Source organism: Macrobrachium nipponense, chromosome 32 (genome assembly GCF_015104395.2).
Source record: "Macrobrachium nipponense isolate FS-2020 chromosome 32, ASM1510439v2, whole genome shotgun sequence".
NCBI lineage: Eukaryota > Metazoa > Arthropoda > Malacostraca > Decapoda > Palaemonidae > Macrobrachium > Macrobrachium nipponense.
The window spans coordinates 42727871-42747239 of NC_061094.1; the positions used below are offsets into that span (position 1 = coordinate 42727871).

General features: G+C 42.3%; 1 protein-coding gene across 18 annotated transcripts in view; it reads right to left on the minus strand.

The window, feature by feature from the left end:
- LOC135207482 (protein abrupt-like) overlaps positions 1-19369 on the minus strand; it is a 322624-nt gene that overhangs the window by 216046 nt on the left and 87209 nt on the right. For 2 of the 18 annotated variants that reach the window (XM_064239250.1, XM_064239248.1), the window contains exon 6: positions 16749-17903. The exons of the other annotated variants lie outside the window; for them this stretch is intronic. In XM_064239250.1, coding sequence (XP_064095320.1) covers positions 17071-17903 — 833 coding nt within the window. In that variant the 3' untranslated portion in view covers positions 16749-17070. Of the gene's footprint in view, positions 1-16748; positions 17904-19369 lie in introns of those variants that run through there. 18 annotated transcript variants of the gene reach the window in all.

Below are 19369 nucleotides of genomic sequence, written 5' to 3' on the forward strand. Positions count from 1 at the left end.
TTCCATAAAAACACAGTTTGTTGCAAAAAAAAAATAAATAAAAAATAAAAAATGTAGATATTGCAATAGAGACACTCTTAAAAAAACCTACATAATAAAATAAGTTAGTTTTCTCTTTTCTCCTTAAAAACCTAAAATATAAAAATGAAAGTAATTTCAAGACATACTATTTTCTCACTACAACCCCACACAATAACACAAAAGTCGTCTTTTGTAATAAACGTCGGTATTTTGTCAATAAGAGCAAGTATTTTGTCTCCTGAAAAGCCTCAAATATACAACTGAAAGTCCCGTCAATCGAAGCATTCCATTTGTCGTCATACAAGAAAGCTCACTACAACACCTGTCGTCTGCAACTGAATAGAAGTACAAGTCACATTCACATACGTACTATGACTGTCATTTAAATTACAACTGGTGTGGGCGAAGAACAGTCTGGAAATACCCAGAAAGCACAGAGATAAAAAAAAAAAAAAAAAAAAAAAAAAAAAAAAAAAAAAACAGATAAAACAATAATAAGAACTTAGTATAATAAGTTATTTCCAAATTTTTTTTACTTAATATTGAATAAAATAAATGGCCCGAAATCCAATTCACGACAAACATACATCCTGGTGCTAGTTTTAAATATCTCACTAATCTGTCAAGTTTTCGACCAGACCAGAAGAATTTTGACTTTTATCTGAATTTCCTTTTTTTTTTTTTAATTAGCTTTCTTCAAGATTACCACAATCCAGTCAAGTCACCATTTCAGCGACAAAGAACCAAAGAGTAATGAAATAATATGAGAAACAGGAAGTCCAATATTAACATTAAAAAAAAAAGGAGGCACGATATTATGTAGCACACCTCAAAGGAGAGCCTCGTCGATCGCTGGTTCTGCCAAGGTCAATAAAATGCATCCTCATTTTCCCATTTATTTTCTTTGAAAAAAGATCTACATTAAGTTGGCACTTGCCACAACACTGGCCACTCAATGATAAGATTCATAATATTAAATGTTTATGATTTCCTCTGGTGAATGAAAAGAAACAAGATACACAGTCAAACCACTCATGAAAAAAGTCCAGCTACTACTATTGACACACACGACCATTCACAACATATGCATAGATGAAACACACACGCGCATGCGCACGCACACGCTCGCTCGCTCGCTCGCTCGCTCGTTCGCACGCGAAGAACGCTTCGCAACGAACACGTGGAACTTTAACTCACGTCAAATAAATACACAAATATACCAATAAATAAAAACATCTACAGCAATGGAGCACTCAACGAATACAAATTCCTTATCTCTCTACTGCTATAAATAGCATCCACGAATGAGATACATACATATCTTACAAAGTAATGCTACAAGAGATATTGCACGGAACAGTTGCAAATTAGAAAATCAACGTATGACATGGTATGAGAGTAGCGAGCAAGCAATCAAATCATTAAACGCAGGTCTTCTTCCTTAGGGCAACGACGAGGTACAGGTAGCAACTGCAGCTATGATGTCATCATTATAATAACTGGGAAGGGATTTTGCCTTCGGCTGTAGAACATGTTGTTCTATTAATTCGACTTGAGCTTTAATCCTTAATAACTGTCTCAGTTCATTTCTGAATGACTGGGACACCAAACAGCTCAAGGGGATAAATATAAATTCCCAATTATTTCATTTCCTGGGCGCCAATAAGAAGGAAGGGCGAGGCGTATGAATATATTTAATTATAAAGCTTAAACAAACGGGAAGTCGCAAGAAAAAAAATTATTATTGCACAAAATAATTGCACGGGAATTTGTGGCTGAATGACATGATGCCCACATCACAATACGTACCAAGACGAGAATAATAATAATAATAATAATCATCATCATCTCATCATCATCATCATCATCATCATCGGGAAACACTACAGGCTGAAGTGGCTCCAGGGCTCATACAGAAGAGTTTGATCCTAGAAACGGCGCACATAATAAGAAAAGTGATGGACTCCTAAGGAGGCAGAATGCAGCCCGGAACCTCTCACTATAAATACCGCCCAGTCGAATTGGAGGACTGTGATGGACAACAACAAAAAAATAAATAATAGTAAACGCGCTGTCTTTGGCAAAGAATTTGATTATTACGCTCAATGGAGGAAAAAAAAACAAGACTTGTTGATCTACTTGTACCATTAAAATTATCTTACAACCTGGGCCGTCTCGCTTATTACGGCGCAATACAGATAATTTTTGACACGAAAATGATCTTACACATCTATAGGAAATCTTTTCTGCGAGGAACGAGAGTCGAGAAAGTGGTACCATTCTAAACACCGAGACACGAAAAACGAAACTAATTGCAAATGATAAATAAATATCAACAATGAACGCGAATTGCACGACTCTACGGGAGATACGAAATAACGAAATAACTGCCTGATAAGCGAGAGATAAGCATTCGAATAAAAGTGAAAATATAAGAGGAGTAATTGAAAGGAAATTGAAAAGTAAATAGACCATTCGCACAATAAACTCGATTAGAACAAACGCTCCCCAGTGACACAGAGTGAGAAGATTGTTCATGGTGTTATATTTAGCTGGTCTTAAGGAAGCAAGGGTGATACATTGTTTCCTTAGGCAGTGCGCATAGGGTGAAGATTACCTTGTGGATGAGGTTCCCATTTTTCAACTGATTCTCTCTCTCTCTCTCTCTCTCTCTCTCTCTCTCTCTCTCAGTAAAACTTGCTCCTACAGATAAGTGAGCACACGATGTCTCCTCGGATGGACTAACAAGTCTTTGAGACATCCTAATCCTTGTAACTCTCTATCTCCCTTTTCCAATAAGTGTAAACACATGCGATTCTCTTAGTTTCCTCAACAGGAACTCAAGCCTAAGATCTAACGTTCGTAAGTCAGAGAGAGAGAGAGAGAGAGAGAGAGAGAGGGAGAGAGAGAGAGAGAGAGAGAGAGAAGAGGGAATTTTATGCACCCTTACTCCAGCTAATTAATTCTCTCTAATAAATGCAAATCAGCTACTCGTTTATCATTCCAAACCTCCACAAACACGAGAGGGTAGGATACTTCGTTACATTTTGCTCTCTTCTAGAAACTAGCAATGTATTCTATCAGGACAAGTTGTTGCCTTGGTCTTCAGAAATGATAAAACATCATCTAGACATAACGATAATGATTTATATACAAAGATGTCAATAGACAGCTTAATGTACAATATATATGCGCAAATATACCTATGAGTATGAAAGCGAGAGAGATAAATGATTAGAGATAGAAATAGAGGCAGAAGTTGGAAGAGAGAGAGAGAGAGAGAGAGAGAGAGAGAGAGAGAGAGAGAGAGAGAGAGAGAGAATAAAAATTTGGGGTACCACCACAATACGATTACTATACATTCCTTGTGAATAAGTCTTACTTTCATATGTATCTTAATATCTACATATACAAACATACATATACATATGGAATATGCATATGCATGTGTACTATGCGCATACATTCTCAGCCGCCTCGTGACTAAAAGCGCTGAGGAGGAGGCTGCTGCTGCTGCTGCTGCTGCTGGGGGGTTTGGGGCAGGGCCTGGGCCTTTTTGTGGGTGCCGCTCATGTGGGCTCTGAGCGAGTTGAGGGAGGCGTACATCCGGTGGCACACGGGGCACTGCATACTCTGGCGGGGGCCGTGCATATCCCGCAGATGCGTTTTGAGCACATACTTGTTACAGAGGATTTTCCCGCACACGCTGCACGCCACTTCCTCTCCGGTGGGGGGGCGTGTGCGGGCGATGGGCGTGGGACCGTATCCCAGGCTGGTCAGAGCTAAGGACGTCGGTGTGACGACGCCGGCTGCCGCCGCCGCAGCGGCCGCCGCTGCAGCTGCGGCGTCGCCCATATTACTATAACCTAATTGAGGGGGACATCCCTCCAGGCCGAGGAGGCCGTGATACCCACCGCCACTGCCCCCCTCCAGCCCCCCGGGCAAGCCAGGAGGAGGAGGCTGCTGCTGCTGCTGCTGTTGGTGCTGGTGCGAGAGATTGTTGGCCCCGGGGAGGTCGCAAACCGAAGAGGACGCCACTTGCGACCGCAGGCAGGAGATGAGGTTGGCCCCAGCTGCCCCGACGGGAGAGATGGTGGAGGTCGCAGAGGGCGAGAAGGTGGACGACGGAGCCAACGACACCCCCGCCGGCGTCGGAAGGAGGGCGCTGGAGGTAATCATATCCAGGGCGGAGGAAGGGCGCAAGCTACTCGTGGCAGTGGCAGTGGTGGGAGTGTTGCTACTACTGCTACTGCTAGTGTTGGCATTCTCCAAGGTAGGGGTGGAGGTGGTGGAGAGGGTGGTGAATGGAGGGGTGGGGGGGAGGGGGACACCTCTGCGCCGCCACTGTCGTCGACCCAACCTCATACTTAGGGGAGAGGAGTGGCGTGTGGATGCCCAGCCTTCCCGTCGACGGCACTGCCCCTGAAACAGCCGACCATTGGTGTAAGAGACGCCGAAGGCTGGGAGGGCGCTGGGGGCATTGATGATGACCTCTCACAACCACCTCAACACAACCCAACAACAACATTTTACTTCCTACTTGATATATTATTACTCCACTACTACTCTATCTAGCATGAATCACTCAATAGAAAATACTGATTACTCCCATCATCAGGCTAATCAAAACACGAGATCAAGACTAAATGGGCAAAGGTACAAAGATACACATACACACACACATACATATACACACATAAAGAGAGGAAAATATCTTAAGAATACACACGTACAAAAATATGTCCTTTTCAAGCCAGAAATGAAGGAACAGTTTCTGGCAACAGTTTCATGGCATCTTATCAGCTACGGACTGGTATGTATCTAAGTTCATTTTTATGCATATTTGACATACAGATATATTTATTTACTAATAATTGTGATGTCCCTACACTATGCAGTGATGTATGTAGTGCCTAAGATGTAATGAAAAAAATTCTACTGAAGAGAACAATGAAGAGACAATTGCATTCCATACAAATAATAAAAAGAGACGATGAATCTGTTATAAAGGTATTTAAGTGTACTCATTGACTTGTCCAGTACGCGGTGCGAGTAGGTAGTGCGCTCTCTAAATGTTTAGGAACCTTTCCAAAAACTGTGGGCAACGATCTACTTGGTTGGGCGATATCTTAAGTGAATAAAGACCCATTCTGCCACAAGAGGGCTCCCTTTCCAAGGCCGTGAGGAACAAGTTACTTCTTTGGGTAACATTCCGACACATAAATACAGACCCATTCTGCTACGAAATGGCTCCCTTTCCAAGACCAAGGGGAACCATTAACTCACTGGCTGACAGAACAGCAAAGAAATACAGACTCCCTTTCCAAGACCCGCCCGACCCCCAAAAATATCCCCTCACAACCGCGACATCGCACCTCCAAGATCTCCTCCTCTTCGTCAGGTGGACGAGAGAAAAGTGACCAAGCCACCAAAGGCTTGTTGTTACTGTAACTGCTACGTCCTCAGCGTCTTCCTAAACAGGGCGGCGATGGTCGCGGCGTCGGCGGGATCCCCAGCAGACAGGGGACCCGGGCCGCCCTCGTGCATCTGGTAGAAGTGAGCCTGCGGGTGGAGGTCGTCCCTGATCATGACGGCCGGTGGGGAAGGAAATTCGTCCGGGAGGAACTTCATGGCCTGCTGCTGTTGCTGCTGCACCTGCTGCTGCTGCTGCTGCTGTGGCGGAGCTGGACCAAGCGGCTGAAGAAGCTGCAAGGGCTGTGGTACTTGAGGTTGTTGTTGCTGCTTGCTGCTGCTGTAGTGATGTTGTTGCTGTTGTGCTTGATGTGGATGCTGCTGCTGCTGGTGGTGTGTTGCTGTTGTTTGCTGTGCTGCTGCTGCTGCTGTTGTTGTTGCTGAAGGAGGTGCTGGTGGTGGGGATTTGCCGCCGCCAGGCCTAGGTGGAAGGGGTGCCCCATCAGGGAGGAGTTCCTCCGGCGGACCACGCCGGTGGGGTGCGAATTGCTCCGGTGGACTTGCAAGCTGTTGAGCGAGCTGTACTGCCGCCCGCACAGATCGCAGCCGAACTTGGCGCCCCTGTTCAGGTGCATGTCCCGTTCGTGCTTCTTCAGGTTGTAACGGTTGCTGCACAGTTTGCCGCAAAACCGGCACACGTTAGCCTCCTCCACTTCACCTGCAACACGAAGAAAACAGGTGAAGTGAGGAGGTTGGCCCAACTTGCGCAAAGGAGGAGGAGGAGGAGGAGTGGGGGAAGTGGAGGAGGAGGGGGATGGGAGGGGGGGGTGTAGGAGGCAGCAGCAGGCGTGCAGCAAGCTGTGCGAGGCAGGCAAGACAGCTCAGGCAACATCACAACAAGATCAATAAATTCAATAATGCTCAAGGAAACATGAATCCCAAACATTGCAGTTAAAAAAAAAACACAAACAAATAGAGGAGGTTAACAAAAACAAACAGAAGAGGAGCACGCAGGGAAACGCGCAAACCAAAAAAGAAAAAAAAAATGTCAGAGCATGTTTTACACGACACATCTTAAACCTAGGAGTTCACCCATAACAATATGATGTCTGTCACTGGAACAGAGAATGCTATTGAGAATTAAGAACTGTGGCAATCGTTCTCAAGACTTGAAGCCTGAGATCATTTTCGAAGCAAATAGGAGGACTTTAAAATTCATCGAAAAAATAAACAAAAAGCGCTGAAACACATCACACATCAATTTTATTGCGATTATACGCAACTTAAATGATTATTTATCGAATAACAATGAACAATTTTTGAATGACAAACTGACACAGCACTTTTCTTAAAAACAAAAACATTTATAAATATATATAGTATATATTATATATATATATATATATTTATATATATATATATATATATATATATATATGGCCTATTCGAAAAGGACTCCATAATTTATTGCAATGGCAAAAAAATCCGAGGTGATATTATATATGGAAATTGACAAGAAGTATAACGATGACTTAAATGGCCTCAACGAACAGACCGAAAGTTAAGTATGATGATTTTACGATATTTTACTATCCTTCTAACTAGTGGTAATGATGATTTCAGTTTTAATGAGTAACCTATTTTGAGCATATTTCGTGATATATAATTACACAACTCTCGCTTGAGTTGATTGAAATAGCCTGGTGTCTACAACAATATATCAAATATGTGTGTGTGTGTGTGTGTGTCTAATCTCTCTCTCTCTCATCTCTCTCTCTCCTCTCTCTCTCTGCTCTCTCCTCTCTCTCTCTCCTGTGTGTGTCTCTCCTGTGTGTGTCTATGTATGACAACCATGGCTATGGCAAACATGAATAAAACATATCGTGACCTTCGTCCCTGGTCATACGACCAAATATATATACATATATACATATATATATATATATATATATATAGTATATCTATATATATATATATATATATATATAGTTTCACTCAGCCTACCACAAACTGAAAATGCCTTTATCTTTCAACGATCAAGTGTCGAAAAGTTCGCCATCTTTAAAAAAAAAAAAAAAAAAAAAACAAAAAAAAAAAAAACCCTTCTTGCATTATGAAAAGAAAAATTGGGTTGGTTTCATGAACCTCCCATGATACCCATGATCACTCTAACCAACGTTTAAATTTCCGAATGACTGAATCTGCAAGGCATATCAAATCACTGCTGAAAGCTTCTCTAAAAGCTGCAGTTATAAACAAGAAATTCTAAAAATTCCTGTAATGGTGAAGAGTGACAGACTAAACCGGCTCCTCATGCCAACTCCTGTCACTGGAAGAAACTGCGATTTCCAGGGATTCTTAAATGAAACAAAACCGAATGAATCTCATTCCATGATTCAAGCGGAGGATACGGCAACTCCCACATGGAAAGCGTTAAAAAAGAAGAAAAAAAAATGCAATGGAAATATAATCCACAGAGAGCAAAACATTTTAAGAGTCAAGAATAAAGAAGTAAGACAATACTGCAGAGACTTAGCCACCACGATCAGGTTCAAGAGAAAAAAACGCCAAACTCGGTCAGAACTGTACGGATGCTCGAGTCATCGAGCGCCTTCACTTTACCAATACAGATGCTCGAGTCATCCAGCGCCTTCAATTTATCAATACAGAAGCTCGAGTCATCCAGCGCCTTCAATTTATCAATACAGAAGCTCGAGTCATCCAGCGCCTTCACTTTATCAATACAGAAACTCGAGTCATCCAGCGCCTTCACATTATCAATACAGAAGCTCGAGTCATCTAGCGCCTTCAATTTATCAATACAGATGCTCGAGTCATCCAGCGCCTTCACTTTATCAATACAGATGCTAGAGTCATCCAACGCCTTCAATTTATTCAAGACTAGAGCTCGAGTCATCCAGCGCCTTCACTTTATCAATACAGATGCTAGAGTCATCCAGCGCCTTCAATTTATCAATACAGATGCTCGAGTCATCCAGCGCCTTCACTTTATCAATACAGATGCTAGAGTCATCCAGCGCCTTCAATTTATCAATACAGATGCTCGATTCATCCAGCGCCTTCACTTTATCAATACAGATGCTCGAGTCATCCAGCGCCTTCAATTTATCAATACAGAATGCTCGAGTCATCCAGCACCTTCAATTTATCAATACAGAAGCTCGAGTCATCCAGCGCCTTCACTTTATCAATACAGATGCTAGAATCATCCAGCGCCTTCAATTTATCAATACAGATGCTAGTCATCCAGCGCCTTCAATTTATCAATACAGATGCTAGATTCATCCAGTGCCTTCAATTTATCAATACAGATGCTCGAGTCATCCAGCGCCTTCACTTTATCAATACAGATGCTAGAATCATCCAGCGCCTTCAATTTATCAATACAGATGCTAGTCATCCAGCGCCTTCACATTATCAATACAGATGCCAGAATCATCCAGCGCCTTCAATTTATCAATACAGACGCTAGAGTCATCCAGCGCCTTCAATTTAATAATAAGATGCTGATTCATCAGTGCCTTCAATTTATAAATACAGATGCCCGAGTCGATCAGGCTTCACTTTATAATACAGATGCTAGAATATCTAGCGCTTCATTTAATCAATACAGATGCTAAGGAATATCCAGCGCCTTAATTTTTATAATGACAGTGCAGAGTCATCCAGCGCTTCAATTATATACAGATGCACAATCATCCAGTTGCTTCAATTTATAATACAGATGCTCCGAGTTCCAAGCGTTCACATTATCAATACAGATGCTAGAATCATCTCAGCGGCTTCACTTTATTCAAAGAGATGCCTAGAATCATCCAGCGCCTTCAATTTATTCAATACAGATGCTAGAGTCAATCAGCGCTTCACATTAATAAACCAGATGCTAGAATCATCAGGCTTCATTTATCAATAAGATGCTAGATTTCCAGCGCTCAATTTATCCATAAGATGCTAGATTCCATTCCAGTGCCTTCAATTTATCAATACAGATGCCTCGAGCAATCAGTGCTTCACTTTATAATACAGATGCTAGAGATAGTGCCTTCCCAATTTATCAATTAAGATGCTCGAGTCATCAGGCTTACTTTATCACTACAGAAATGCTCGATTCCATCCGCGCCTTCAATTTCAATACAGATGTGAATTTCATCCAGCGCCGTTCAATTTATCAATTACAGAAGCGGGAGTCATCCAGCACCTTAATTTATCAATACAGAAGCTTCGAGCTCATCCAGCGCCATCACAATATCAATACAGAAGCTCGGATTCACAGCACCTTCAATTTATGAATACAGATGCTAGAACATCCAGCGCCTTCAAGTTATCAATAACCAGATGATAGAGTCATCCAGCGCCTTCAATTTATCAATTTCCAGATTGTAGATTCATCCAGGCCTTCATTATCAATACAGAATGCTCGAGTCATCCAGCGCATTCAATTTTCAATAAGATGCTCGAGTATCCAGCGCCTTCATTTTATCAATTACAGATGCTAGAGTCCATCCAGTGCTTCAATTTATCATAGTGCTCGAGTTCTCAGCGCCTTCCAATTTATCAATACAGATGCTCGGAGTCATCCACGCCTTCACTTTATCAACAGAGATTAGAATCCTCCAGCGCCTTCAATTTATCAATACAGATGCTCGATCATCCAGCGCCTTTCCACACTTTTTATCAATACAGATGCTAGAGTATCAGCGCCTTCAATTTATCAATACAGCATGCTAGATTAGGTCCAGCCGCCTTCAATTTATCAATACAGATGCTCGAGTTCCATCCAGCCTTCATTATCCAATACAGATTGCTCAGGTCATCCAAGCGCCTTTCTTCAATTTATCAATACAGTATGCTAGAGGCCTCATCAGCGTTCAATTTCACCTTTTTCAATACAGAGAGGCTCGAGTCATCCAGCGCATTCACAATTTATCAATACAGATGCTCGAGTCATCCAGGGTGCCTTCATTCCATTTTTTTCAACCCTACAGCATGCTCGTCTCCAGTGCATTCATAGGCCAATTTATTTCAATCATGCTCGAGCATCCAGATCGAATTTATCAATACAGATGCTCGAGTCAATCACGCCTTCACTTTATCACACAGATGCTCGAGTCATCCAGCGGCCTTGCAATTTATCAATACAGATGCTCGAGTATCAGCGCCTTCACTTTATCAATACAGATGCTCAAGTCATACAGTGCCACCTTTCAGATTTATCAAATCCAGATGCTCGAGTCATCCAGAACACTTTCCATTCAAGTTTATCAATACAGATGCTCGAGAGTCAATTACCAGCGTCCTTTCATTTATCAAATACAGATGCTGAGTCATCGGTCCAGCGCCTTTCAATTTATTCAATACATCTCAAAGTCATCCAGCACCTTCAATTTATCAATACAGATGCTCGAGTCATCCAGCACCTCACTTTATCAATACAGATGCTCGAGTCATCCAGCGCCTTCAATTTATCAATACAGATGCTTGAGTCATCCAGTGCCTTCCATTTATCAATACAGATGCTCGAGTCATCCAGCACCTTCACTTTATCAATACAGATGCTAGAGTCATCCAGCGCCTTCAATTTATCAATACAGATGCTCAAGTCATCCAGCGCCTTCAATTTATTAATAGAGATGCTCGAGTCATCCAGTGCCTTCACTTTATCAATACGGATGATCGAATCATCCAGCGCCTTCACTTTATCAATACAGATGCTCGAGTCATCCAGCGCCTTCAATTTATCAATACAGATCCTCGAGTCATCCAGTGCCTTCAATTTATCAATACAGATGCTCGATTCATCCAGCGCCTTCACTTTATCAATACAGATGCTCGATTCATCCAGCACCTTCACTTTACCAATGCAGTATGCATTCGATTCACCAGCCCGCCACACCTATCAATACCAGATGCTCTAGGGTCATCCAAGCACATTCACTTTATCAATTACAGATGGTAGGAGTCATTCCAGTCACATTCACCTTTAATCCATACAGATTGCTCGGATTCATTCCATGCCTGCCTCTCTCTATCAATACAGATGCTCGAGTCATCCAGCACATTCAATTTATCAATACAGATGCTCGAATTATCCAGCGCCTTCAATTTATCATTACATATGCTCGAGTTATCCAGCGCCTCACTCTATCAATATATATGCTGAAGTCATCCAGCGCCTTCACTTTATCAATACAGATGCTCGAGTCATCACTTTATCGATACAGATACTAGAGTTCATCCAGCACCTTCAGTATATCAATACAGATGCTCGAGTCATCCAGTGCCTTTACTTCATCAATACAGATGCTAGAGTCATCCAGCGCCTTCAGTCTATCAGTACAAATGCTCGCCTTCACTTTATCAATACAGATGGTCGATTCATCCAGCACCTTCACTTTATCAATACAGATGCTCAATTTATCCAGTGCATTCACTTTATCAATACAGATGCTCAATTCATCCAGCGCCTTCAATTTATCAATACAGATGCTCGAGTCATCCAGTGCCTTCAATTTATCATTACAGATGCTCAAGTCATCCAGCGCCTTCACTCTATCAATACAGACGCTGAAGTCATCCACCGCCTTCAGTCTATCACACAGATGCTCGATTCATCCAGTGCCTTCACTTTATCGATACAGATACTCGAGTTCATCCAGCACCTTCAGTCTATCAATACAGATGCTCGAGTCTTCCAGCGCCTTTACTTCATCAATACAGATGCTCAAGTCATCCAGCGCCTTCAGTCTATCAATACAAATGCTCGAGTCATCCAGCGCCTTCACTTTATTAATACAGATGTTCGAGTTATCCAACGCCTTCACTTTATCAGTACAGATGCTCGAGTCATCCAGCGCCTTCACTATCAATACAGATGCTCAAGTCATCCAGCACCTTCACTTTATCAATACAGAAGCTCGAGTCATCCAGCTCCTTCACCTTATCAATACAGATGCTCGAGTCATCCAGCACCTTCAGTTTATCAATATAGGAGCAAGGTCCTCCCCAAAAATTAACAAAGCACCGAATCAACTCTTCCAGGTAATGTTACTATGTACTGTGGCTCAAATCAAGAGATGAATATGCAAGCAAATGCCTCTCTCTCTCTCTCTCTCTCTCTCTCTCTCTCTCTCTCTCTCTCTCTCATAGTGATTAGTGATTAACTTATTACTGGTACTGAGGAAAGACTTGTTGGCAAATAGCCCACGTCAGACCTTTCCCATGGCGCAGCAACTAGTTAAGCAAAAAAAAAATAAATAAAAACAAATAAATAACACCAAACAATGTAAGAACAGAATAACAGCAAATAAAACCCGTTCAAAACTAGCAGCAGAAGACTTCCACAACTAATCCAAAGACGTTAAAGTTCTAATCCAGTGTCGACCTTTCCTTTACACGTTCAACAGAACTGAAGTGTCATGAATAAACCCTTGGTATACTCGGTGATACATACTACATTCAAGAACAAATAACCCCACTAAGCAGTTAATCATGTTCATTTTGAATTCATTTCTATTGATTGTGACAGGGTGCATAAACATCTCTGTTAATGCACACAAGTATTAAATGTAGTCTATCTGTAAGCTTGGGGTGTTTATGTACGGGTATTTTATCAATAAAACAGTTCCATCACAGCCAAGAATATTTGTTTCAACAAATAACAGGGTCACTCACTCATTCGTATTCTAAATGTAATCCCCAACAATTAAGAATCAAGACTTCCGTTGAATTTGCATCAATAAACAACGCATCCCAATTACACGTCCATACTCTAACTGGCAACGCACGCACGCACGCACACACACACACACACACACACACATAGACGCACATCCCCCTCCCCCCCTCTAGCCCTGTAAACGTCATCTTTAAAGGTTCCCCAACCTTGAATATCACCACCGAAGCTTCTATTCCCTTTAGGTCCCATTACGACATACATCCCCACCAATTTCTCTATTTTCATTCAGCTTTTTCCTCCGTCTCTTCTTTTTATTTTTTTTTCTTCCTAGCTTCCACTAAACTAGCCACCGACCCATCCCCCTCCCCTTCCCCCAACTCCCTCCGATATTCGGGAAGAATTCCTTCCCCCACTCGGCGGATCGGATTTGATATAAAGCTCAGTTTTCACTCCGGTCACATGAACATTAATTCCTGGGGTAAAAAAAAAAAAAAAAAAAATGTAAAATGAAAAAAAAAAAAAAAAAAAAAAAATGAAAAATTTAAAGCGAGAGGTTTGAAAGCTATTCCCACCGTACGGCTCTCTTTAAAAACGTTCTTTTGTCATATTTACTTAAAGCCGCCGTGCCTTTCATAAATATGCCACACGGACACCCCCCTCCTCCTCCCTCCTCCCTCTCTCTCTCTCTCTCTCCCTCTCCATAACTACCCGGAGCTGCTAATTCTGATAGACCTACCTACCCCGCCGCCATCGCATTTCATTAATTATAAGTAAGTCCAACGGTTTTACGTAAGTCAATTACCATGCTTTCTATCTATGCAATTTTCTCTCTCTCTCTCTCTCTCTCTTTGCATTCCTTAACTGGTCCTAAGTTCTTATGACCTCCCGCGATCCGCTTACTTTATCATTCTCAGTTAGCGCCCCCCCCCCCCCCCCCTTTCTCTCTCTCTTATATTGTTTGTTTGTATGGTGCTTTTACGTCGCATGAAACCTATGGTTATTCAGCAACGGGACTCTTTTAGGAGAGAGAGAGAGAGAGAGAGAGAGAGAGAGAGAGAGAGAGAGAGAGAGAGAGAATAAACCGCAAATCACTGACCAACTACGAACGCAATACGAAAGAGAATTACTTTCTATTTCAATTCGGAATACTTTCTACGGAAAAGGCATAAGCAAACTCCCATATAATTTATTGTTAGGTTCAGAGACCACGCGTCTTGTCCTACCTTATGGAGCAATGATTTAAAGAGGAAGGTGTGGAACGGGCAGTGGGCAATACAGGCAGTCAATACTCAATAACTTCAGGCAAAATACAAAATAATTCTCTCCCAAGGTACTACACACACAATGGATATTATTCTTATTTCGACATCCACATAGATGGCCTCTTTACTTGAGAGAGAGAGAGAGAGAGAGAGAGAGAGAGAGAGAGAGAGAGAGAGAGAGAGAGAGAGAGAGAGAGAGAATTCGTATGTCGGCATTCGCAAAATTCGCCACTTTTACTTGAAAGAGCTGGTGCCTTCTGTCGTTGCATGCCTAACAATAATCAAGCAGTTCTCGCATCTAAATATAAACCAGGGTGAGTTCTCAGCTATCCTGCCGGGCAATGCACAAAACAGTGTCCCTGGCCATTTCAACGGCCTTGCAACCAATTCCAAAGTCATATTTGACATCAATGCTTTTAGAAGCTACTATGAATAACGTCCGAATGCACACAGTAATTTCCTCAGAGGTAATCCCCTAACCACGGCCACCCTCCAAATCTGTATATCTCTTCTCTAGTTCGGTATTATGGTATACTTATTTACTGTTGGTTTAAAAACATGGTCCAAACTTCTTTCATCTCAGTAGAATTTTTGCTTTCATTTCAAGTAATAAAATTCAGGAATACGTTTCCATATAAAAACTTCAGGAATATTCTCTCATTAAAGAAAAAATTACGAGAATATGTCATTTGGTTCCAGAGATGATTAACAACTACAAAAAGAACAATCATCTCATTATTTGGTGCCGCATAAAATCAATAATCGAATAGTTTACCTTCGGCGTAATTCTAAGAGAGAGAGAGAGAGAGAGAGAGAGAGAGAGAGAGAGAGAGAGAGAGAGAGATCGTGTCAACACCCCATATCTCTTGAGCAAAAATTGCGCACTTTGCAGTGTCATTTTGGACTTCTAACATCAATTTGGTCAGTAATCTCATATTTTACACCGAATTTCTGTGCTTGACATAAACATCTGGGACTTGACGCACCAATTTTGAGGCTTCGTGAGTAATTTATGAATTTTTACACTGTTATATCCCGCTTCCCAGCTGCAATTTTCTGAGGCTACGTCGAATTTCCGGTGATCCCAAACCAACCGTCACTTCTGAGTAATGTACGCCAATGACTTCAGGATTTAAATTCTCCTGAAAATAAATGGCTCATTGTTCTTGAGCATGTGGCGGCGTCATTCAGACGTATATTTACACACTTGTGTCGCTGTCTCAAATGAAACTCCTGCAGATAAGTATGTTTTTTTATATATGTAATCATAGGCTATTCATTATTACATGAAACACCGGCAACCTTAACCGTATTTGTAAGGCCAATGTGAAAACTGACCTCTGATGTCCTTGACATAAAGGTCTGAATATTGACCTCTGACAAATTATTATTTAGAGATCAGAATTCTCACGAATGCATAAGTCTGTTATCTCTCTCTCTCCTTCCAGGTTCCCTTGATTTTTCCCAAGAAAATTCTCTCATAACACGGGAATTAACTAATTTCGTCCCCCCGCCCACCCCACCCCACTTCCTTCGTTTTGTCCCAGATAACTTGATATGTAAAGGCATGTGTGTTAATACTTTACTGATTCACAATTGTACTTAATGAAACCAATTGGTCTTTTCCCAATGTTCGACTTCCATGAGCATCATTTAACTCACACAATACGTCATGAGCCATTCCATAAAAAAAATAATAAATAAAAATAAATAAAACAATATAATACATTAAATTAAGGACCCTCCGTGGTCCTATTTAGGTCTCCACAGCGAAATGGCCTTTCCATTGCCTCTGCTTCTCATGGACGACCTTCAAACCTTTCAATTAAATTTCATACTTTTATGTTTTAAAATAAGGTAACATCAGAGAGAGAGAGAGAGAGAGAGAGAGAGAGAGAGAGAGAGAGAGAGAGAGAGAGAGAGAGAGAGAGACCTGGCGTCACTTTAAAAGAATACTTACAACCTCCTTCTCCATTGTTGACGAAACTTTTATCGTCAAAGACGTTTCTAATCTTTCATAAGGATGCGCAAAGGTTTGCATAAGAGAACATAAATCAAATAAATAAATTAAAAAAAAAATAGTTTTAGCATCTGACACCTTCAAGTACAACTTCCAAAGCATATACGTACTTCATCGGTCCACTGAATCAAGAAAAATCTATCAAGTTACGTAAATCCTTTACAAATTTTGAGTAATATACAACATATTAAGAAGTACAAATAAAAGGTGAAAATGGGCAATGTTGACCGAATAACCAATAATTTTCCAAATAAAGGTCTTACGAATCATCATAACTGTCTCAAGTTGGATTCGTCGTCGTTTACAATGTATGGGATGAAAAATGAAAAAAAATTCGTTCAGAGCTTATGACTTTATTATACAAAAAACGCATTCAATGTCACGTCTTAAAATATTTCATATATCTATACATTATATGCATCTGTTTGACAAGGGCTTCTGGTTAAGGACTATCTACAACTGAAATGACTTTTCCCTAAGAGGGGGACAGAAAATCACCTACAAAATATATTTATTATATATAAATGTTACCTATGATTGATTCCTATTTGTGATTACTGGTATGGTGGTTTCTTCACTCGTTTCTCGTTATTATTATTTTTTTCTCTCTCTTTTTTTTCCCTCATCGTTAAACGTTTGGCTAAAGTCAGCGCCTCTCTTTACGAGAGCTGGTGCCCGTGGCGATTCGCCTGTGTCTGCCTCTCCCGGAAAGCGGGCGAGGTGAGGCGCGGGCTGGGCTCCTCGCCTTGAAGGTGGGCGTCCCTCGTCTGCAGAGGGCTCGGGGTGGGCACTGACACAGAGGTGGAGTGCCTGTGATGATGAGACTGCTGGTGCTGTTGCTGGAGGAGGTGCAATCCATCTCCCGCAGAAGGAAGATAGCCGTCCTTTTCCAGGCCAGGGGACAGCCCATCCTCCGTCAGCTGACTGCTGCTGCTTCGTTCGACAGGCGACGCCCCGTTGTGCGGGCTGATGACGGCCATCGAGGGCACGGGATGGGAGGAGGTGGAGGAGGAGGAGGGCGCAGTGGATGAACTTGTGACGCTTTCGTGGTACCTGGCAGCAGCCGCTAGGCTGGAGGAATGATGATTGCCGTTGCTGTTGGAGGGCGAGAGATGGTGATGTTGTTGGTGGTGATGGTAAGAGGAGGTATTCGAGGTGTGGGAGGAGGACTGCATAGACGAAGTGATGGTGTTGAGCGCCATCAGAGAATTGTGTTGGTGATGGCGGTACATGGCGGCTGCGGCAGCGGCGGCCGCGGCCCTCAGCCGGCGCCTATTGCTGAGGTGGCCGTGCTGCTTGATGGAGTGGACCCGGAGGCTGTTGGCATTCTTGAAGGTGCGACAGCAGGTGGCGCAGGTGGGGCGGGACCCCTCGTGTGTTTCGTGTTTGTCCCTGATGTGGATGCGCAGGTTGTACTTGTTGCTGAGGCGTTTGCCACAAACGGGACACGACACCGACCCACCTACCCCGCCCACCACCCACGCCCGCGCCCCTGCAACGAGAAAGACACAAAAACACCCGGTCAGCGCCGCTCTTTCTTTCTGTCTCTCCCTCTCTTCCTCCTTCCTCCTGCTCCTCCTACTCCTCCTCCTCCTCATCTGCCTCTATATAATAATTCGCAAAAGCTACCCTAAAGGGTTTACCCACTACTGATGGTTTCTCATAAAGACAGGCAGCACAACATAACAAAAAATAAATAAAAAAATAAATAAAAATATATCAGAGGATCATTACTAAAGGGGGTCAGGAAACATTTGCATTACCATTACGTATGGCTAACTACTTCAATAATACACCGTTGCTTGAACTCACTCTGGATTTACGTCGCCTTTATCCATCATCATCATCATTATTATCATCATATTCCTTATCTTTAACCTTTGACAGCATCTCTGCAGCAGCAGCAGTCACAGCAGTCACAGCAGCAACAGCAGCAGCAGCAACAGCAACGGGTCTTATCACTTAAATCATTCCGATCAAAGTTCCAATGCAAAATGGGTTCTACTGTCAGATCACAAAAGGACATCATGCAATCTCTCACAGATGAAATCAATAAATAAATAAATAAAAGGATTGGGCCAAGTCAGCTCAGGGTGGTGTGGTTTCATGATGCTTCATCTCTTGGATTTTAGTGAATGAGTTAGTGGTCAGAATCAAGACTTTTCACTTTGTAACATTCCGCTTTCTTTGATTCCTTCGTCTGCTCTGCAACACGCATTAGCATTTTTTCGTATCAAGACCGTTGAGACGAGCGGGGAGCGGAAGGGTTAAGCGTTTCAAGTCGCCTTCAAGCAAGCAACTTTTTAACCTATATTTTGAGCTAGTTTGTAACGCTATTATGGAGAAAAGGACGATAATAATATATATATATAAACACCGGCATAGAACGAAAAGAAAGTCCTCAACTGAGATCAAAACAAGGCCTTGGTGTTTACAGAAACTGAGATCTGGGGTGACAGAAGATGACGCAGCAGGAAGATGTAAAAATGTAACGAAGACAGGAAGTCAGTCACAGTCAGAAAGGAGAAAGCTAAGGAAGGACCGCTCAATGCCAAAAGAGGAAGTAAGTAAGAAAAGAAGTGAAACAAGTGAGGAAGGAAGGCAGAAGGAAACGAAGAAAGAGGCGCTCAATGCTAAAAGATCTCGTCGAGGGCGGCCACGTCCAGGGCCAGGCCTTCGGGGTGCATGTTTCGGACGTGGGTCTTCAGATTGTACTTGTTACTGATTTTCTTCCCGCAGAAGGGACACAGCACAGGGATATACACGAGGGGGCTACGTCCCGGCATCTGCATCCCTGCAACGATACAACATCGCTGTCAGTGCCAGGAACGCACCAGAGACACAGAAGAGATTCATAGACAGATAGACAAACAAGTAAATCGCGTTTTCTATGTAAGTTTATAATCAAGGCCGCTAAAATAGATCTAGTACTATCTTTTGGTGGCCTCGGTGTCCTGC